At 30.2% G+C, this 23,010-nt stretch overlaps 3 protein-coding genes across 3 annotated transcripts; 2 read left to right on the forward strand and 1 right to left on the reverse strand.

Annotated features, from left to right (window-relative positions):
• Positions 1 to 13,045: 13,045 nt before the first annotated feature.
• On the forward strand, positions 13,046 to 15,406 carry LOC107915564 (glucan endo-1,3-beta-glucosidase 2). Its single transcript, XM_016844709.2, has 4 exons — positions 13,046 to 13,505; positions 13,594 to 14,847; positions 14,989 to 15,016; positions 15,126 to 15,406. The coding sequence occupies exons 1-4, from the start codon at positions 13,448 to 13,450 to the stop codon at positions 15,277 to 15,279; spliced, it is 1,494 nt and encodes a 497-aa protein (XP_016700198.2). The 5' UTR covers positions 13,046 to 13,447; the 3' UTR covers positions 15,280 to 15,406.
• A 67-nt stretch (positions 15,407 to 15,473) lies between these two features.
• On the reverse strand, positions 15,474 to 17,181 carry LOC107915574 (GDSL esterase/lipase At5g37690). Its single transcript, XM_016844716.2, has 6 exons — positions 16,914 to 17,181; positions 16,707 to 16,834; positions 16,499 to 16,625; positions 16,308 to 16,420; positions 15,971 to 16,220; positions 15,474 to 15,880 (listed from the first exon to the last, which is right to left on the reverse strand). Exons 1-6 carry the CDS (start codon positions 17,149 to 17,151, stop codon positions 15,642 to 15,644), a joined length of 1,095 nt encoding a protein of 364 aa, XP_016700205.1. The 5' UTR covers positions 17,152 to 17,181; the 3' UTR covers positions 15,474 to 15,641.
• A 3,719-nt stretch (positions 17,182 to 20,900) lies between these two features.
• On the forward strand, positions 20,901 to 22,701 carry LOC107918795 (putative transcription factor bHLH086). Its single transcript, XM_016848386.2, has 4 exons — positions 20,901 to 21,847; positions 21,926 to 22,027; positions 22,120 to 22,185; positions 22,278 to 22,701. The coding sequence occupies exons 1-4, from the start codon at positions 21,329 to 21,331 to the stop codon at positions 22,464 to 22,466; spliced, it is 876 nt and encodes a 291-aa protein (XP_016703875.1). The 5' UTR covers positions 20,901 to 21,328; the 3' UTR covers positions 22,467 to 22,701.
• The last annotated feature ends 309 nt before the right edge of the window (positions 22,702 to 23,010 follow it).

Consider the following 23,010-nt stretch of genomic DNA (forward strand, 5'->3'; position numbering starts at 1 on the left):
TTTAAATACCTTAAATCTTAAATTTTCGTGTCTAAAATAAAATTTTTTATTTAGGCCTTTTATAATTTAAAAAATTTTAAATTAATAATAATAAAATTACACTTTAATGTTAAAAATGATAAAAATTTGATTTAATTATTTAAAAATTATAAAAATATAGACTATTAAAATAGTGAACTTATATTTTTATTATCATAAAAACATACAATTTAATTTCGGCCTCCAATTCTAACCTTGCCATTGAATAACAAGATGTTCTTTTTTTATTAATGAGATCTCCGTTAAGTTCTGGTTAATTAGATGGTTAAAAATAATAATCTTAAATTGAAAGATTTATTTTAGAACATTTTAATTTTTTTTCTTATTTTATATCTAAATACTAAAAAGTAAGTTTTTTTATAAAATAAAAACCCTTCAATTTTATTTTTAAAAAACGCACAATCTTTTTAATTAATAGGTTCATAACTAGACCTGATTAGGGTCGTCCCCCAAAAAATAGAGTATTTGAATAAAAATATAGGTTCGAAAAATAGATTTAAACAAAAAAATGCTTATTTTCTAAACAGTTCCAGCCTTGGTAAGTTTTTTGGCCCATGCCCAGCCCAACCTAAATTTTAAAAAAAAAACTTATTGCTGGTTTGCTACTGTTTTCTTGCCATTTTGCTATTATATTGCTACTAATTTATTGTTAGTGTTTGGACATTGTATAACTCTTGTTTTATTATTCATTTTCTATATTAAAAAATATTAATCTGATTTTTCTTAAAAAAAAACTTTTATCATTCTTTTTTATGAAAAAATAAAATTTTTACCATTGGTAAAACAAATTTCCAATTAAACTTTAAATCTTAAAAACCGATCTAACATTTTTAAAATTTGGCCTGAGTTCTCAAATCATTATTGCAGATTTGGGGTTTTTTTTGCTTTGATTAAACTTTGCAGACCAACATTTGCATGACATCATGCTTAACAATATATATATATATAACTCATACTCTAGGATTTATTAAAGTTGATGAAGTAAAAAACACGTTATTGGAGGAGTTAAGAAAGGTAGAGACTTACATTTTAATTAGCAAAGACTAGATTGGTTAGTGGATCTTAATCGTGACAAGATCTTTTTCATCAAGTCGTTAGCTCTAGTCATAATCACACTTTACCATCATTCTAATCACATATTTATATTTAGAGTAAACTATACTGAAGGTCATTAAATTATTAATAAATTTATATTTTTATCACTCACTTCAAAAAGTTATAAAATGATTACTAAATTATTTAAAAGATTTCATTTAAGTCACTAGGTTGATCGAATCATTGATGTATGCACCAATTGAAAACTTTCATTCCCTTTCTCTTCTACAACTTTAAAGGTCACGAAACTGTGAACCAAAATCTGAATAATTCTCTTCTTTGATCTCTAAATCTGACAATTAAATCAATTTGGATCTAATGTATATTCTTCTGCTCATTGATGGGTACTAATCCATTGCACCGATTGTTGAATCATCGCTTGAAGCTTACTAGCCAAACTTTTAAAAAAAAATTTCACAGCCCATTAACTTAAATGAAAACTTTCAAATAGTTCAACAACTATTTTATAACTTTTTGAAGTTGAGTGGCTAAAATGTAAACTTACTAATAGTTTAGTGCTGTTGGGTGTAGTTTACCCTTATATTTATTTGATTAGACTAAAATTATTGATCATATTACAATTAATTGTAAGTTATATCCAGATTTATTCTAGTCTAATTTCAAATAAATTTCGAGTTTTCAGACCGTTGTACTTTATATTAAATTTATTTTAGTTCTAATTGATTGAATGTATTATCTACATTTATAAACTCCTTAAAAAACTTGCACGAGAAAAATATTTAATATGCACTACAATCAAATCAATAAAATAGAGATAAAGATGAATGAGATAGGAAAAAAAATGTAAATTGCGAGGGCCTTCATGCAAGAATCTTATCTTAATGTTAGAGGACATCATCAAGGTGATATTGCATTTAGGGTATACTTTATAGGCATGACAATATAGCCTTAGCTTGGACTTAATGTCATTACTCTTACATAACTACCTAAATAGGTAGCTAGAAGGATATATTAATTTAATAACTTCATACCTCATTATGTATGAGGTTCTTCTAAAATTATTTTCTTTCATATGTATTGGTCATATATAGAAACTTGCAAATGAAGAAAGGAATAACAAAAAAAAGGGGTTTCTTTTTAAATTTTATAAGCAAACTTTAAAAAAAAATTATCACATATCCCCTTTTAAAAAATTTATACTTTTAGTTTTACATATACCCTAGGAGCATATGCCAATCTAAGATAATTTATCATTAAAAATGCATATATATAAAAAGGAGTACAATTTATATTTAATGTATTAATAGTGTATAATTTTATGCATTGTTAATGAATCAGAAGATAATACATCATCAAAAGATTTTAAAAATTAAATTTATCGATGCCCGAAAATATTATCGGTCAGAACTTAATCCAATCTTAAACAACTATATTATTCATTTATTACGACTTAAAACTTTAACTAAACTTAAATCATAAACTTTACTATAATTTAAGTATCATTATCTCTTAATTCGGTATTGAGATATTAACACTATCAGTGCATCAAATATTGGTGCTAAAATATATAAAATAAAATAAGAGTAGTGGAAGGGTGAATGGATTGGAAGACAAAATATGAAAAAGCATGAGAAGAAGAGATATGTATAATTTATTTAGAAAAGAAGTTGGCAAGTATTTTAATAGAAAAGGATAAATTGGCAGCCAAATTTGTTTTGGGTATAATCTTTTTCAATTGTCCTAGGGATTAGGGGAGATATAGTGAGGACCATGAACATTTGAAGGCATGCTATGGTGTCTTTGTAAATTGGCTTCGTCTTCGTCGTCTTGTTATTCAGGTTCATTGGGGCGGTCCCTGAATCAAAGGTCGGTCGCCCCACGCGCATTGCTTAATTTTAGTGGATTTTGGGGCCCCCTTTTTCTGCCTCCACTTTCTTTATATTGTTTCTTTTCTTTTTGAGGCATCTTGCTGCCCATTTTCTAATTATGAATCAATTGAATCAAGGCTACAATGAATGCTTATTGGTTCATTCTAACTTCAATACCCATAATGTTATTTTATTCTATCACTTTCATTTTTCATTATGTGACACATAATGATTTGAAGTGTCCAAGTGTTTTTTCCCTTGAATGAACCAATGGTAACTCAACATTTCATCGGTTTTGTCAATGCTTTTGTCATTTGATGGGAATGGGTTTCAAGAAAAGGTAGGGTCGTTCAATTTTAAGATGACTTACCTAGTGATGGCAACATGACGATTTAATGGAAAAGAGAGATTGGGATTTTTGAGCTTTCATGTTCCTATATTTAATTCAATTTAAATAAGGTGAATCAATTTGTTAAGTTGATTATTTGTTTTAATGCTTATGATGATTAGTATAAATCGATTTGAGGGATAATAATTTTTTTTGTGACTTTTGTATTTCAACTTGATAATTAAATTCATTTTGATTCATGAATTTGTGAACAGTATTTTTAAAAATGATTGGTTTGGTTGATTAGACCGGTTGGGCCGATAACTTATTAGCATATTAGTCCAAATAAAGGGGTTGAATCGAGTGAATTGAAAACTCTTCGAAACCAATAAAAATAAAAATCTAGAAAAAAAATAGTAGTTGAATAGGTTGAAGCAGTTTAATAAATTTTTATTTTTTTTAATTATTTGTTTAATTATTGTTGGTCTAGCAACTACATCAATCAAACTGACTGAATCGAGAACCAATTGTCTTATCGGTTCAAATATTGGGTTGATTATTAGAACAATGTATGTGACACTATAAGATGTACCACATCATCACTTGAAAATTTATATAATTTTTGTTAATTTTCAAGTGCCACATCATTAAACTTTTATATTTTTCAAATTGAGGGACTAAAATGAACCGAATTGCCAAGTTCAAGTACCAAAGTGGATAAAAAAATACATGTACCAAAGTGAACCTAGTTGCCAAGTTTAGAAGCAAAAACTTATATTATCCCTGGATATAATTATAAATTATTGTAACTTAAAAATAATAAAATATATAAAAAAAAACTTTCAAAAAATTCTTATTACTACTATTTTTTATAGAGATAAAAGGTAACATTTAGACTTTGAACTTGACATCTTCTTTTCAACTTAGCCTATGAACTTTTTTTACCCATATTAGTCCTGAAATTTAATAATTTTGCTCAATTTTAGCCCATATGAGGACGTGACATTCTAAGACTTTACTTTGTCATCACCTAAATTTTTTAAGTAATAGTATGGTGCAATATCAGAGTTTGATGTCATCACATAAATTAAAATTAAAAAAGTTTACTAAATTCTCAAACTAATGTGGGACTAAATTGAAATAAATTAACAAATTCAAAATGACTTTATCCTTTTTTCGTACCCGTTCTTGTTTTGTTCCAATGAAGATAAATTGGATTTGGATTTGGATTTGGCTGTCTCCATTCAATATTCCAAATCCTTTTGTTGTTAAGCTAGTTATGGATAAAGGTGTGTTTTATAATATTTGTCCCACACTTGTAATTGAAATCATTAAAATATATATGTGGAAAAATGTGAACATGGTTTAAATTTCCCAATGGAGTAGAACTATGATTATATGGGGGTCCAAAAAAGTTGAAGGCTAAACTAGAGCATAAAAACATGTCTTTTTCCTCAAATTTCCGCTTGCCAACACATCCTGAAAATTCATAAGAGCCCCACAAAAGGGGCATGCAATTAGAGTTTAGGTAGAAACCTTTTCCCAATTTCTTTCTCAAGATGGTGAGCCATCATTTACATTACTCTCTTTTTCTTTTTATGTATGTTGTTATATAATCCGACCCGAAAATTCATGGTTTAAATAACTTCAAAATGTTCCATTTGAAAAAAATGATCCAGATTATCTTTTTAAACCCTCTATCTCCACATCTATTGATCCAGTGCATCAACATATATAAATTTAAATAAAATTATCATTTAATAAATCTTGACCGGTGGCTATTAATATATCAATCAGACATGTTCAATGATCGAACTATCCCTCATCAATAAAAAAAGAAAAAAAGAAACATTATCTTCTTCTATACACTAAAAGTCATCTACATTGTTCTTCAAATGAGTAAAGGTGGAAGAAAAGAAAATTATGGAGGAGGAGGGGCTTTAAGACAATGAAAAGGAGACATCATACTTTTGGAGACTACACACATATATATATTTATTATAAATTTGTGGTTTTCCAATATTGCATATAACCAACATGGATGAGTAAGATTAGGACACATATATAATGACCCATTCAAGATTTTCAGTCCTTTGAACTTTAGTCTTTGAAATGATCAATTTGATTTTGCCGGCAGGTCTACCTGTATCAATCATTATTGCATTATTTTATATATAACATACTTTTATACGAGTTTGTTAGAATTTTACAAAAATAAAAAATAAATGGAAAAAAATTGATTGAAAACCAGAATATTATAAGTTATAAATTGAGATTATAAAATAATAAATTGCAACCCCTTGAATTTTTGTTAAATTTGTATAAAATAATGTCCTAAGGTCATACACAATCATTGCCCAAAGTAGGTAGCATCTTGAGTTAGCTTAGATGTCATCAATAACGTCATGAACGCTATTTTTGTTTCTTTCTGAAACACAATATAATGTATAGTTTATATCAAAGTTCAGTCAATTTTGAGTACGTGGGTTGGGTCGATCTTAGTGGCATATATGCGGATGTTAATGGGGTATATATTTCATTCAGTGCAGGCCTGAATCTAACACAACAGGCTGAACCCAATAATTCCTAGTTAATCAACAGCAGAAACATTGAGCGAAACCTTTAGCTGTGGTCTGGTCGGAATTGGTATAGATGTTGGAGATTGAAGATGAAGTTGAACAGAGTAACAATACGTGTCTCGGTTCTATTTTAAAGATTGTGAAAAAAATTGACTATTTATACTTTTATTTGGGGAGGGGGTCTCTTGTCAGGCAAAGGTCGATAATATGGCCTAAGTTATCCTTGTTACGAGGGATCCTCGACACATGTATTAAGATGTGATTGACTAAGGCTTGTTGCCTTGTTGTAGACTCTCCAGGTCTCCATGTAATTGCCGAGGGCTGAGGTGCCTGACATTCCCAGTGAATGTAAGTAGGGAAGAGCTTAAAGCGACTAGTAGGGGTTTTGGCCCCGAGATAAAATGGGGAAATTGTGTATTGAACCTATTTTGAAAATGGGTGATTCAAATTTTTTATACATATACAAATAGCAATTTATTATACATATACAAATAGCATCAAATTTCATCAAGGGGCCCATCGGTCACATCTCGCATATCATATGGCCACCTAAATATATTAGGTTAACATTACCAGATGTCCGGAGAAGAAAAAATAGGAAACAGAATAAGGGGAGGGTCTTCTTCTCCACTTCACTTCCTCCTCTTTGTGAGAGAACTCACTTACTCTAGATTTCGGCAACTAAAATCGTGGACTCTCTACTTTATCTTAAATAGGGTGAACCGATCAACTTCATCACCAATCAAACCTTGCATCAACAAATTCGATCTTTTTTAACTTTTTTTTTTAATTTTAACTTTATAACAATTTATATTTGGGAAAACTACCCAATTGAGCACTCAATTTTTAGGGCATTTTCATTTTGGTCACCCAAAATAAAATCCTTGCAATTTTGTTGCTCATATTTTAGGACACTTTCATTTTAATCACCCAAGCACTAAATCTCTAACAGTAGTTGGTTGTACAGGCCACATCATGGTACACTTTCATTTTAGTTACCCAACTTCTAGGTTGCTTTCATTTTAGTCACCTAAAAAATATATTTTTTTTAAAGTATTGATCAGGGTAAAAAAAATTAAGGATTAAAGTGTGAAGGTGGTAGAAACTAAAATAATGCATTAAAAAGTTGTCAATTTATACTCAAATAACTTATATTTAATAATTGTCTATAATATTGTTACTATGAAATTTTAAAATTTAAAATGAGATTAATTTAATTAATTTCAATATTATAGTAACAAACCAACTGAAAATTATCAATAGATACTTTTTCTTCAATAATTTATTTAATTGATTTTAATGTTTTGAAATTTAAAAGTTCAATATTGAAAAAAAAAATTAGAACTTTCGGCAAGTAAGTAAGCAAGTAAAATTTGATAATTTTTAATGCGTTATTTTAGTTTCTATCACCTTTTCACTTTAGCCCTTATGATTTTTTTTACCTTGATCAATACTTAAAAAAATATTTTTTAAACGACCAAAATGAAAGCAACCTAAAAGTTGGGTGACAAAATGAAAGTATAAATATGATGTGGCATACAGGGGCGAAGTAAAAAAAAATTACGATATTAAAAATACAATTTCACCATTTTAATAGCTTATATCTTTATAATTTTTAAAGGGTTAAATCAAAATTTTATCATTTTAAGGGGACCAGAGTATAATTTTACTTTTATTAATTTAAATTTTTAAAAAATTTAAAGGACCTAAATAAAAAAAATTTTACTTTAGGGAGGACCGGGATCCTTGGTGGCATGTACAATCATCCCCGTTAAAAATTTAACTTTGGATTATTAAAATGAAAGTACCTAAAAGTTGGGTGACAAAATAGTTACCTTATATATTTTTATCCTGTCCCTATAAAAGTTGGGTCATATTACCGAGGATGGTCTCCGCTTGGTGGGCAAATAGACCCTAAGCCCAGAAGGTGTGTTGTTGTTACCTTGGGTCAGTCAGGACTTGATGGCTCCAGCCTTGTTTGAATTTGGGCCCAACATGAATCATCATTATCTTAATCTTACTTCTTTGGTTGTTGGCAATGCCATTCTATACCCAAGCTAGCGAACTGAACTGCATGCGTCACCATTCACAATGTAATGGATAGGGTTAAAAGCATTTAACTGGTATTTGATTTTTTTTTAAATTTAAAAAAAACAATATATTTTAATATCTATATTAAAATAATAAAATCAAATCCTATCCGATAAACAACTTTAAACATCCTAATTGATTATATATAAATGAATTGGAAAATTGATACTTAAGAAATAATATTCCTATGTAATCTAAATCTTTTATGAATATTCCAATTTATACTAATGATTCTCAACTTTAACCAATAATACAAAAACTAGCTATGTTATAATTACTTAAAGAGTAGATTTGATTAAGGGCCGATGCAAAATTTTAGATCTATTTTCTAGGCCCAGTCCAATCTGAAAAAAGAGTCTAAAATTTAGTTCAAGTCTAATTCAGATAAATATGCTAAACAGAGCCCGACCCGACCCACTCGTATTAAATTTTTTTTACATAAAAACAAATGTAAAAAAATATAATACATCAAATACACTAAAAATATTAAAATGAATATTTTCCAACAAATTGAAAATACATTAAAAAAACGTTTTTATATTTACAGTTGTAACTTAGCAAACAAATGTCTCTAAAATAGTAGCAAAATTAACAATCAAATAAGAATTATACAATATCCAAATAATAATAATAACAAAATAGTAAAAATGTAATAGCAAAATTACAGCCAAATTCAGGCTGGGTTCGAGCCAAAAATTTCTCACCTGAGGCCCATCTTGTGTAACACCCCTATACTTGATCCAATTGTCGATTCAAGGTATCGAAATGCTACATTTGTTTTCAGAGCAACAAAAATCATATTCTAATAAATTGAGCCTCTTATAAAGAATATACTTTGCACAAGGTATCGATACCATTTCAATTTTCGATGTTGAAAATTAAGGGAAAATATGCTTAAGTACAAAATCCATAACATTTACATCCCTGCACCATAAACCTTAAAACACAACCGATCCAATTCACAATTCAACCAAATGAACTCAATTTCAATTTCAATAATCATATAACTTATCTCAAACTCATTTAATCAAGACTAGATTTATAAACTAACAAAGTATTCAAGTTCTACAATTTAGTCAATTAAAAAAAATCAATTTCTCCTAACATAACCTATGTATATGCCAAAAACTAAACCAAAATGTTTAAACATACTCTCTTCCAAGTTTGGAGATGTGATGAGATAAGCCAACAACGACCTCGGTCCTAGCTCTTCGAGTTTTTTTTTACCTACGTGTTAGAGAAAAACGCATTGAGCTTATGACAACTTAGTAAGCATTTCAAGAATTTAAGCTTTTAAAATTTAGAATTGTCGACAATTGTCATATATATAATATTATTCTGCATATAGGAACCAAACATGAGTGATCAATTACTAAAACTTACATTACTTACCACATTGCTTTAACAATTTCTCTTATCATATTTTTCCTCCATAGCCCATTATAGACTAAACAGCACATTTCAGATATACGGAACAAATATATGGGCTTAACCAGAACAGAACAACACCGCAGTACTTATTAGAACAAAACAACACCATAATGCATATCAGAACAGAGAGCGCGCTAATTTTTCCTTAATGGCGTGCCAACTATATCTTAATAGTTTTATACTCGTCTACATGGACTTCAACACAATTAGTCCATAATATTTATTCGATCAGAGAGATAAGACAAAATTTTCACCTTTTTACAATTTGATCCTTATATATTTAAATTCAACATAACTTGTACTTTCACTAATCATTCAACATTCATATCATCAATGCTTCAACAATTTCTTTTATGATCTATTTTCAACATTCAAGACTTCATGTTATATTGTGTTTACTTTACAAATTAGTTCTTTTCTACTACTGTAATATGTCATTTCAATTTCTCTACATAAATGGAATTTAAATTATATTCAGCAATACTTATCAATAAGTTATACACATAATATTAATATATTCATTATTAAACTAACAATTTAACACTATTTGTATTTAAATTTAAATGAAACAAAGTAAAAATCCTTGAAATACTTACCTCCAAAGCTTGGATGATATGTTTTCCTTTCTTTTCACTCCTTGACCACTTATTGTCCTTTGTTTCCCATTTGGTATTTACTCTTCTTCTCTTTTTCTTCATTACCATGTCAAAACATTCAACATTTACTTGTTAAAACCATAATCAAATAACATATTAATGAAACTAACATGAATTTCATGAAGAAACCTATTATTCTTACATCAATCACTTAATATCAAAACCAAATTCTTATTTTCTTTCCTCCAAGACAACTATTGATTCTTTTTTTCATGAAACTAAGGTGACTAATATGTTTCTCTATTGATTTTACTAAGAAATCATCAAAGAAATTTGAAGAATTGAGCTTAGAAAGGCTTAGAAATGGTGGAAGGACCTAATTGTAATAAATAAAAGAAAAAGTTTGGATGAATGATTTTGATGAGTAAACGTGAATCACGTATGAAAAATGAAAGGTTTGTTCTCATCTTTTCTACATTTTTCTACTAAAATATCTTTTAATTAAATAATCAAAATAAATATTTGTAATTTAGTCCACCAATCACTATTTCACACAATTTCATCCTTAATCGTTATCTTTTCCATAATGATCTAATTCTTGTAATTACCATTCTACCCTTCAACCTATTCAATACTGGTTCATAATTTGTTTTAGTTAAATTTGACTTCTAATCCTTCCCCCTTTTATCTTTCACTTCAATGTAACCATCTAAATCTTTTAATTTTCTTACTTTTGCCCCATCACTTTCCATTCTCCTACAATTAAGTACCTCGAATTAATTTTTCTCATCTTGAAAATATTTTTCATTTTCTATCAGCTCTAACTACTTTCTACACTAATACTCAAAATTCTTATTTTATTTATTTTGTAAAATTCTCTAATATTTCTGACCCGACTCGGTATTGTTCCTAACTCCAAGGTATAACAAGTCTTATTTTTTGTCCAAACTTATTTTGTGGGTATATATTTTTGTCCAAACCTTTCCACTTTCGAGTGAGCTTTTAGTCTAGGGCGAGTGACCCGACACATAATCAAGTCTACCCAAGAGTAATTAACAAAATTTATATTGACACTTTGGAAACAAAAACAAAATTTATATTGACATAATCATAATTAGAGGGGCAAAACTTTTGTAAATTCACATAAAAGATTAGCCTTAAAATTTGGTAACTAGTGGGCATATTATTAGTTCAATATGGAAAGTGGGTATATTCTTTTCATGTCAACCGTAAAGAAGTACAGACAAGATTCATTATTGAGGGTAAAAGGTGAAGAATCTATCTCCCATAAATAAATAAAAAGGAAAGAATATGACCGTTGAGAGGAAGTGATACCATTGGCTTTGCCTCACCAATCCCCCAATCCCACAACCAAAGCTGCCCATCCTTTGTTTGTATCTATGCAAAAACTTTATTAGACTTCAAATTTTAAATTTATTTTTATGCAAAAATAATTAAAAATTAATTAAATTTGAGTTACTTATAAACTAAATGTAATTAAGTAATTCAGTTTTTCAAATTTAAATCGAGTTAAAATTTTTATAACTCGAAAAAATTAACTAAAAAATTAGTATAAATGCCCCCTGTCTTTGTCGATTTAGAAATTGAACAAATTGTTTCTCTTAACAAAATTTTGAAAAATATAAAATTTTCAATATGTTATTAAAAAATTATTAGAAAATCTATGAAAAAATAATTTACAAGACTAAATAAATTACATTTGTTTTTTTTTCCAAAATGATAAATTCAAGATTACCAAATCAAGTTTATTATCCTGAAATATCTTGTTTTGTTTTGAAACAGTTTTGCTTGGAATTTAATTATATTATAAACATGATTTAAATTTGACTTATTTAAAATTTTTTAGTTTAACTTGAATAAATTTATTCAATTCGAGTTTTATTTTACTCGACTCAATTTTAGAAATTTTTACACCAATTCAAAAAAATTTCACTCGATTAAATGCTCACCAATACATAAATATACATCATATTTAAATATTTTATAATAGAATAATTATATTTAAGATAAATATATGTTATTATGATAATACTTTATATTTTAGTGTTAATATATATGGAGGTACCTTAACTTAGTAACACATACCTACTTTATATGCGTGTCAAAATATGAGAGGCTGCCACGTGTCACCATACTATTGGTCATCAATGTTATGTTAGTATATTTTAACAATGTTAGTTAGGTATCTAAAAAAAAGTACCAAGTTGACTTACGGTTTCCAAGTTTAGGTACCAAGTAGATATAAGTTGTCAAGTTCAGATATATCCATACATATTAACTCTATATTTTATACAAGTGTTCAAGATAACCCTAAAACCTAAAAAATGTAAGGGTAAGTTAGAAAATGGTCACCCAACTATGCCTTTTGGTCTATTTTGGTCACCCAATTATTTTGTTTTCGATATAGTCATTAAACATTTCAAAATTAAATATTTTAATCACTTTCCTGTTAGTTTTTGTCAAATGAATGATAGAAAGCTTACGTGAACTTTTTTAATAGTCTAATAACAAATTTAGCTCTCCAATATTCATACATTCTATCATCTTGATCCTAAATATAAAAAGTTCAACAAATTTAGTCCTCAATATTTACAAAATTTGTCATTTTTAGTTTGAATTCTAAAAAATCAATAAATTTAGCCCTCAATGTTTACAATTTTTTTTCATTTTAACTTGAATCCTAAAAAAGTTAATTCTAAAAATTTATTATTTATTTAGAATTCAAATTAAAATGACTAATTTTGTAAACATTAAGGGCTAAATTTGTTGTTTTTTTTATTTAGGATCAAATTAATAGAATAAGTAAACATTAAATGCTAAATCTGTTATTAGACCAATAAAAAAAGCTCATGACAACTCCCCGTCACTCTTCTAACAGCAACTAATTAGAGATTAATAAAAATATTTAATTTCAAAAAGTTTGGTGACTAAATCAAAGAAACTAATAATTGACTGAGCAAAATAGAACAAAATGCTTTTATAGCTTACCCAAAATGTAATGGTATAAATCCAACGTAACGTAAATAAGCTGAAACCGTAACGGCTAAATCCAATAAAAAGAAAGCAAATCCTAAAAAGGCTAAAACCTTAAAAGATGCTGTCCACTATTTGCAGCAACTTTCAAACATGTTGCAGATGATGCCTTAATCGTTCATCTGCTGACAAATTTTCATCACCTACATGTTGTATGACAGCTTTGAGTTATTTATGTCTTTTGCTTCGGCTTCGCCTAGCTCAGCTTTACCCCACTTTCTTTACTTTTCTTTTCTTTTTTGCCTGTTTCACGTTTTGTAAGTCATATACCTCTCCCTGCCTGCCCTCATTTTCTTTGTCTTTCTCTTATTTTCTTTCAGCTTTTGCCTCACTTCCTTTTCCTTGTTCCCATTTTCTTCCACATCTCAGTCTTGTTTGTTTACTTTGGAGAGTGTGTTTTCTTCTATGGCTTTGCTTATTCTTCTTCTTCTTTTAGCAGTTTCTCAAACAACAGCTGGTGAAGGTAAAGGCTTTTTTTTTTATCTTGTTTTCAGAACTTTTTTTTTTCTGTGGGAGTTGAAATGTGTGGAAAATTTTTAATGTTGTTGCAGATCCATATATTGGTGTGAATATAGGAACAGACCTATCAGACATGCCACACCCAACACAAGTAGTTGCTCTTCTTAAAGCTCAGAGAATCCAACATGTTAGGCTCTACAATGCTGACCAAGGCATGCTAGTTGCTCTTGCCAAAACTGGGATTCGAGTTATGGTGTCTATCCCCAATGAGGAACTACTTGGCATTGGTCAATCTAATTCCACTGCAGCTAACTGGGTGTCTCGGAACATTGTAGCACATTATCCTGCAACCAACATCACATCAATTAGTGTAGGTTCTGATGTTTTGACTACTCTTCCTAATGCAGCACCGGTCTTGGTTAATGCCATTAAGTTTGTTCACTCAGCCCTTGTAGCATCCCATTTAGATAAGCAAATCAAAGTTTCATCACCTATTTCTTCCTCCATAATTCTGGATTCTTTCCCACCTTCCCAAGCTTTCTTCAACCGGTCATGGAATCCAGTTTTGGTCCCTCTGCTGAATTTCTTGCAGTCTACGGATTCATTTCTCATGCTTAATGCATATCCTTACTATGATTATAGGCAATCAAATGGTGCTATTTCGCTAGACTATGCACTTTTCAAGCCTCTTGCTCCAAACAAAGAAGCTGTGGATGCTAATACACTTGTCCATTATACCAATGTGTTTGATGCCATTGTTGATGCTACATACTCAGCCATGGCTTTTCTCAACTTCACTAACATTCCTGTTATAGTGACTGAAACTGGGTGGCCATCAAAAGGTGATTCCAATGAGCCAGATGCGACGTTGGAGAATGCCAATACTTACAACAGCAACTTGATCCGCCATGTGATGAATAAAACTGGAACTCCGAAGAACCCTGGGGTTGCTGTTAGTACTTACATCTATGAGCTCTATAATGAGGACATGAAACCAGGGCCATTATCCGAGAAGCATTGGGGATTGTTTGAGGCGAATGGTGACCCTGTTTATATATTACGCTTGACGGGATCGGGATCGTTGCTATCGAATGATACTACTAACCAAACCTATTGTACAGCAAAGGATGATGCTGATCCAAAGATGTTGCAGGCTGCCTTAGATTGGGCTTGTGGACCTGGCAAAGTGGATTGCTCACCATTGTTGCAAGGGAAACCATGTTATGAGCCAGACAATGTGATTGCACATGCAACTTATGCATTCAACACATACTATCACCGAATGGGGAAAGCTTCCGATGCATGCGACTTTAATGGTGTTGCGGATATTACAACGACAGATCCAAGTAATTAGATCAATTGATGGCATGCATATATACTACTATATTGAAAGCCTGTGCTTACTGCTTACTATATTAATACAACCTTCTTTTCTAGATTGGATGCTTTCATTGGAAGAAAACTAACAGTAGTTTCGCTTATTGCAGGTCATGGTTCTTGTAGGTTACCAGAAAGGTAAGAATTACCCATTTTGCTTAGAGTTTTATTTTGTTGCGTAAATTTAGTATGTCCTGTTGAACTAATAGTAGAAGCCTCACCCTTTTTTTGGTGATGAATGGTGCAGTCTTGGCAGGGATGGAACCATGGCAAATATCACCGCACCATTGATGAATTCTACTAGTTCTGATTCATCTGCTCGAAGTTTTTATGGCATGGGAGGTTTCACTGGCATTTTAGTGTTGATAAAAGTCATGCTATGGACTGTGATTTACTTGTAGTGTATTTTGAGATGTTTTAAGGAGAGCTGTTCCCCCTGGTTTTAGGAAGAGTGGCTTACTCAATTTTGTACAAAGATGGAGGAACCAGACTTTGCTAAGATCTAATTAAATCCTTATTCATTTTTCATATTGGATTTCCAAGTTTTTATCAAAGTCTATGTTAATGTGCATATTGGCAGTCATTGGATCTTGAGTCACAAAACCAAATAGTATGGCATGTCTGTATTAATATTGTCCTTAATGTTCACTTTGGAACAGTAAAATTATAACACTCGTAACTATTTCATAAATTATTACATTATGACAATCATGTTTGGTTTTGGCTCTGGACTTTTGTGCAAAATCAATGTTTGAGAAAGGAATCATTCAGGCTTTGGTGGAAGGGACGGAGAAGGAGAAGGAGAAGGAGAAGGAGCAGAAGCAGAAGATGATAAAGAGGAGAGGAGCTTCTGAGCCAGCACTTCATTTGCAGCATCTGATGGATGAAAAGCATCCCAAAATACATAATCTTTGCGTTCACTGCATAACTTGGAGTTTGGCAAGCATAAACCACCAATGCTCGTATCGACATTGCAGCATGACGTGTTTGAAACCTTAAAACCTGAAACAAATTCACAATTTGTATACTTTCCACTTATCGAAAACGGCAATGGGACAGAACAAAAAGGAGAAGAAAGATGATATGCCATACCATATGCTGTGGGGTTTTCGATCAAATCAAGAACGGCTGGATATGTATCTGCAAACATCATCTGCGCATTCGGGAGGCGTTTGTTTAATGAATTTATCAGCTGTTGCACTTTGGAGTTGAACTCCATCATCCATTCATTCACTCTTTTCAAGCACTGCCCCGTTTTCGATTTCACTCTCTGAGAAGGAATGCAGCCCAATGGCCCTAGCCCATGGAACAATATCTTTCGTGCTCCGAACTGGTAAAGCCTCTGCCATTTCATTCCCATTGTTGGTTCAAAGTTCAATATCAAAAACTGTAACTTGTTGATCAAGACAAAAGACTACTACTTATATACCGAAAACTGTTGCTCCAAAGTTGATGTCAAGAGTTCAACAAATTCATCATGTGTGTACTGTTGCCCATCAGGTAGAAAGGGCTGCAAGAAATTGTTGACATAATCATTACTGCCTGCATAAACATCAAACAAAATCAAGTTTGTTAAGGCATCCTTTTTAATAAATTTTGAAACTTTTGTTTCAAGCTTACCAATTCCAATGAAGTAAGTGGCCTCATTGCAAAGCTTGTTTGCAGCCTGTGCACCTATTTTAGCCCCGATTCTTTCCTTGGTCTTTTTAAAGTAATTTATCTGATCATCAAATGTCAATCTCTGAATCTGCAATACAAAGAACAAAATTAATACTAGAAACAATGTAAATGAATGTACAAGTAGGTACTAGGTAGGCATTTTTATTACAAAATATTGGCCTGTTTCCTTGAGAATTCCAGCTCCACCAGAAGCATAATTAACCCCTTGAAGGATTGCATCATCATTTTGTGACAAAGAAAGGTAAGGTGGTGGGGATGAAGTCCCAAGCTTTTCAGCTACAAATTCAAACAAAAGATTATAAACAAAAATTTTCCAGTTGTAAACTTTTAAATCAAAATTTAAATCGATATGTACATAGAATATCGCCTATGGTTCGTCCATTCGTGAACCGACCGGTAGCTTTTCTGCCAGTAAAATCAATCCCATACCAGGGATAATCAGACCTTGCTAAAGAATACTGCAGATGGTTGTTGTTCCCTACTTCTGCCAGTGAATCACCAAAAATAAATGTGGCCAAAGATGCGGCAGTTGTAACTGAAACTAAAGTTCCTAATACCAAAACCATCGCAAAGACCAGCCATTGCTTTGCCATCTTATTTGTTGATCTTGTTTTGAGTGTTTCAGAGCTTGTTGGTCATTAGCTTGGATTTACAGCAAATTTAAAGGCCATCTGGACACTTTTTAGTCATGCCCATTTCTCCAAGTTTTAACAAATTAGGTGATTAATTTCAAAACCCCTAAAAAAATATACACAAAGGTTGGCCAACTCACTTGATTTTAAGTCATCACAATTAGTATTCGGTAGGTTTTACTTAAACCATTGCTGGAACAAGGAGAGATTTGGCCAATGAGCACTGATACCACTCAGGCTGGACGGTTAAATGATGGTGAAACAGTTAAGAAAAAGATTAACAGCAAAGCCCAAGTTTTGCTTGATTCCCTCTCTCTATTTGTTTGTTGATTAATTTTTAATCAAGGGGTTGAAGTAAAAGCAGCTGGTCTACCAAGAATGCACTAAGACAAGGGAAGTGATTTTATGCTTTCCAATCTTCCAAAACACAAATTAATGAACTAAACTACATTTCTGTGTTTTCAACGATTGTTCAAGTGGAATCAGTGAATTCTTTTTTAATTGTCAAGTGGACCTGCAAATCCATCTAGGGTTGAATTATCATATAAACCCTGACTTTAGCAGTAACAAGTTTTTACCTTTATTTACAGAGGAGATGACCTCATGTGGATCTTTTAAATAAACGTGGTATTGCCTCATGTTATGATTTCTTAGAATATGGTTGTTGATAAAGTTATTTTTCAATTTTTGGTATACATTGAAATGTATTGATTAAAATCACGTTTAGTTCACCAAATACTTACCCAAGAATGTAATTATAATTTATAATTTTACTCTTATTAAATAAAAAATAATATTGATGTGTTTAATAGTTACAATAAATTTTATTAATAACAAACCTTTGGATTAAATATTTTAATTGATATTTTTTAAAATTATTATTTTAATTTATAATCTTAATTGAAAACAAATTTCTCTTGCATTTTCTAAATATAATAATATATCTATAAAACTTATTTTGGAACGAGTACTATAATGCAATTGAATTTTCAATCAATATATAACAAAAGAAAAAAAGAGACAAATAATAGGAATTAAATATAATATATAAACAATATATGATTTAAATGATGCATATCCAAAATAAAATTAAAAAATACTTTCGAAAAATCAATTGAAGGAGTAAGAAGAGTTGGTAGCAAAAAGGAGGCAACAGCCTTTTTTTGGCACTCAATCTAGCTTGATGGTTTGGTTTACTTGGTTCAAAGTAACCGAATGCCACATGTCTTGGGCTGGAGGGTGGTGAGAGAGAGTCACGAGAAAAATTAGTTGAAATTTTTTGAATTTCTCCGATCCTCGTTTGCTTCAATTTTCGAATTTTCATACTAAGTTTAGGTTTTTGGATTTATTTTGATAATAATATTTGTATTATGGACTTTAGGCATTATTTAGTAAGATTTTAAAGTTTCTTTTATAATTATTTTTTTTAAAATGGATCTTTCGAGTAAATAAAAGGTATAATGTGAAATTTAGCCCTCAACGTTTATATTTTTGTCAATTTGATCATTCTTCTTCTTTTTAATTAAATTTGACCATTAGCCTTTCAAAAAGAGTTAAATTATTTTTTAACAGATATGCTAACAAAAATATTAATTTTTTAATGATGTTAGTGTGGCAACTCATGTGGCAATCCACATGTACTTCATGTTAACACGACACTATTTTTCGTATATGCTACATCAGAAAATAATTTAAAATTTATAAAGTATTTTAAAAATTCAAATTAAAAAAATTAAAATTAAAAAAAAACATGAAGTACATGTAGATTTTCATGCAGACTGCCATGTTTAAAAATTTCACATTATAGTCAATATTTTCATTAAAAAATAGTAATTCAACTCTTTTTGAAATTTGATGGTCAAATTTGATTCATTTTAAAAGTTTGATGGTCAAATTCTTCTATTTTTAAAATGTTGAGATCAAATTTAGCTCCAAAAAAAAAAAGAGTCAAGTTAACAAAAGATGTGAATATGAAATTAAATTGTGCATTATAATAAATCTTATATTTTTTTGAAAAAAATTATATAAATTTTTTAAGTTATTTTTACTATTTTAAATATAAAATATTTATTTAACATCATAAAAATTAAAATTAATTATAAATAAAATAAAATGAAATTTAATTCCATTTGAATAACTTATATTTTTTAACTTGAATTCCAAAAATTGCCTATGCACTTCGGTTCAATTTGATTTTTCTTTCTCGATTTTTTGCTCAATCCTAAAAGTTAAACATTTAAAGCAAATAAATCTAAGCTATTAACGTATAAAAAATTTCATAAAGCCAACATATAACTAATAATTTTGCTTTATAAAAATAAAAATCACTTAAGTATTTTTTTGTTACCAAGAAAACGTAATATTTCAAACACAAAATGAACTCAAAATTAAGATTTTACAATAACAAATTAGCAACAATAATTTTTAAACAAAAAAATACTAAATTTTTAATCATCATTCAAGAAATTCAAACAATCAACCCTAATCAAAGCTACAATATTTTTTTTAGAGATTAATTAATAAAAGTTAAAAGAATAGATGTTAACAAATTAGGGTAACCTGCTTAAAATTTGAAAGATTAATAGGAATCTATTTGTATCGGTGTAAAATTAACATAGTTTTATGCCCTTTCATAACTTATTCTACAATTAATATTTTTTCAATACAACCGTTGAATTTATCATATAATTGTATTTGTTATACATGTAAAATTTTGAATTGATCATCTGATATCTCTATTACATCGATCTAAAATATTGTCTATATTAATATATATTTAACGCTTGAAAGTTTTTTACATAAAATAAATAATTAAAAATATTTTCTTTACTCCAAACTTGGCATACATGATCTATATGAATGGAACCTGAAATACGACAGTCAGATTATTGAAATATCAATTGTATAAAAAGTTATGAAAATGTGTAAAATCATATTAATCTTACACCGGTGTAAGTGAATCCCTCATCTTTTAGAAAAAGAAATGGAATAATAAGAGAAATTTGGAAAGAGAAAAAGAAAATTCTGTTGAAGGGGCCTTAAAGCAATTTTTTATAACAAAATTATTTTTTATACATGTTAATATAATTCTTGGCCCTAAACTTGGTAACTAGGTCTATTTTTGTATTTATATTTATTTGTGTTGATTTTGGTATTTAAACTAGACAGTTAGATCTATTTTGATCTTCAAACTTGAAAAAGTGTTGCTCCATCGTCTTTTGAAAAATAAAATAGTAAAACCTAATAACATGACACAATCTTAGAGTGTCACATCATTGAACTTTAATTATTTTTCGAAGTTGAAAGAGTAAAATAAATCTAATTGTCAACTTCAAATACTAAAGCGGATAAAAGAATATATAGGTACCAAACTAGATCATTGAATTTTGATTATTTTTCGAAGTTCAAAGATTAAAATGAATCTAATTGTCAACTTCAAATACTAAAGTAGATAAAAGAATATAGGTACCAAACTAGACTTATGGTGGGTTTGGATGGGCGATTGGGTGTAGTGCGGTGCATGTTTCACGCTACAGTACTATCTAATCTCACTATTACCCTTATTTTTACACTAACTGTAGCTAAACGCATCGCCCATCCAAACTCACCCTCAATTGTTAAATTCAAGTGCAAAAATTATATTAACCCTTTTTATAACCATATTTGTAGCTTGTCTTTTAGTCATTTTACCCCCACAATCCTGAATCCCCTATGTGGCATAGATAAAAGATTAGCTTCATTTATTCCATAATAAACTTTAACAAGACATCATGAAATTATAAAGAAAACAGTAGAAATCCAATTCCAGGTGCAGAAGTGAAGAGGAAGGAGTGTGGGAAGCAGCACCCTCAAATCAAAAACTAGGAATTTGATAGTCACGGACGTGGGGTTTGAGAAAAATCCGCCGACCCTTATGCCGCTCCTACTTTCGCATTTCTTTTCCTTTAATCTTCTATCACCTTCCATTCTATATTTATTCTCCTCTGCCAGCTAACAATCCCGATACATACAATCACATTTTTATATACATATTTATATCTCTTGATAACTACTTAAAGACTTCTTTAAAGTATTTTCAATCTCTTCTTGTTTAAAAAATTGAATGAAACCCATCATTATTAATATTTAGTCTAACTGTATGAATCTCTACATATATATAGGTCTCGTATATGGAAGTTGTTTTTCTGCATATGTATGCCTTCGAACTATCAGCTTGAACTATAGTCTAGCTCTATCCCTTCTTCCAATGGCACTTGCAAAGGATCCTATCTGCTCCGTTCAAACCTCAACCTTGTTGGAGGATGGTTCTGATGGTTTCATTTTCCAGGCTGTGAATTATCAACCTGAGCAACCTCATTCTTTGATAAACTTCAAGGACTCAGGGTATGATAACTTCATTCATGGCACTAATGGATCTTTGCTTAGCTTTGAACAAAGTGAGAAGGGTCGGCAGCACACTACTTGCTTGAGAACTAGTGGTTACAAACATGGTCACTCAATGGTGGACCAATGGGATCCTCGGGCTGTGGAAGATTTTAGCTGCTTTGAAACTGCTAGCAATGGAGATTGGCTATACTACGATGAAGCTGTGTTTGCTGATAGCAGCAGCATCCAGGATCCAGGCTCACCAGCAGCTGATCTCAAGCGTCCCCATGTGGTAAACAGCTCTTCTTTTTTCAATATTCAAACCATTTAAGATACCAACTGAGCTTGGTACTGATAAAATTGGTTGTAGGGAGGGAGCAATCAAGCTTTGAAGAAACAATGCACTAATGAAACTAAAAAGGGAAAAACTAAGTCAGAACCATCAAAGGAACCCCAAAGTATTGCGGCCAAGGTTTGTTTGTGTCTTAAGTAAACTTGTATTGATTGCTGAGAAAGTTTGATCGCAAAAAGTTAACATTGAGAGAATTTATTTTTTCTATCCAGAATCGACGTGAGAGGATTAGTGAAAGGTTGAAGATACTGCAAGAACTGGTACCCAATGGCTCCAAGGTAAGATATTGTTTACCACTGAAATGTGATATCTTTGCAGCTTTGCTTGTAGTAAAAGCTGAATATGATGTTTAAATGTTGGGGTTGGTTAGGTTGATCTGGTTACAATGCTAGAGAAAGCAATTAGCTATGTCAAGTTTCTTCAGTTGCAAGTAAAGGTGTTGGCAACAGATGAATTTTGGCCTGTTCAAGGTGGGAAAGCTCCTGATATTTCTCAAGTAAGACAAGCCATTGATGCTATACTTTCATCCCAGAAACAAAGGAACTCCACTTCAGAATAGAGGGTTGTGGCAGAAGATTCTTAAAACTACTTTTAGATTAATATTAGTATAATTCCAAGTTTCTGGGCAAAGAAAAGTTCAGTTTTTGAATGTTAGTGATGCTGAGTGAAACAATCAAAAAGATTGAGAATCTGATTGGAGCAAATTTGAAGGTATTATTTGTATTTGTAATGGAAATTTTCATTTATTTATCTAATTTTAAACTAAGATATTCATTCTTATCTTAGTTTCATTTCACGTGGACTCTTCCTCTCTCTTCCCTTGTTCACATGCATGTCAGGCTTTGTTGTATTCATTAATCCTTTCTCTAATTTCTATCATGTTTTCCTTCTGCCACGTCTACTCTTGTGTGATCTCTCCCTCTCTTTACACTTAGAGTAATGGTTAAATTTTAGTTTTGGTCCCTCTATTATGTCTAAATTTCAGATTTAATCTATACTTTAATTTCTAACATAATTTAGTCTTTATATTTTTATAATGTTATCAATTAGTCCAAATAATTAATATTTTTAAGTTTTCGATTAAAATATTACATGATTATATA

This window comes from Gossypium hirsutum, chromosome D08 (assembly GCF_007990345.1).
Source record: "Gossypium hirsutum isolate 1008001.06 chromosome D08, Gossypium_hirsutum_v2.1, whole genome shotgun sequence".
NCBI classification, from domain to species: Eukaryota; Viridiplantae; Streptophyta; class Magnoliopsida; order Malvales; family Malvaceae; genus Gossypium; species Gossypium hirsutum.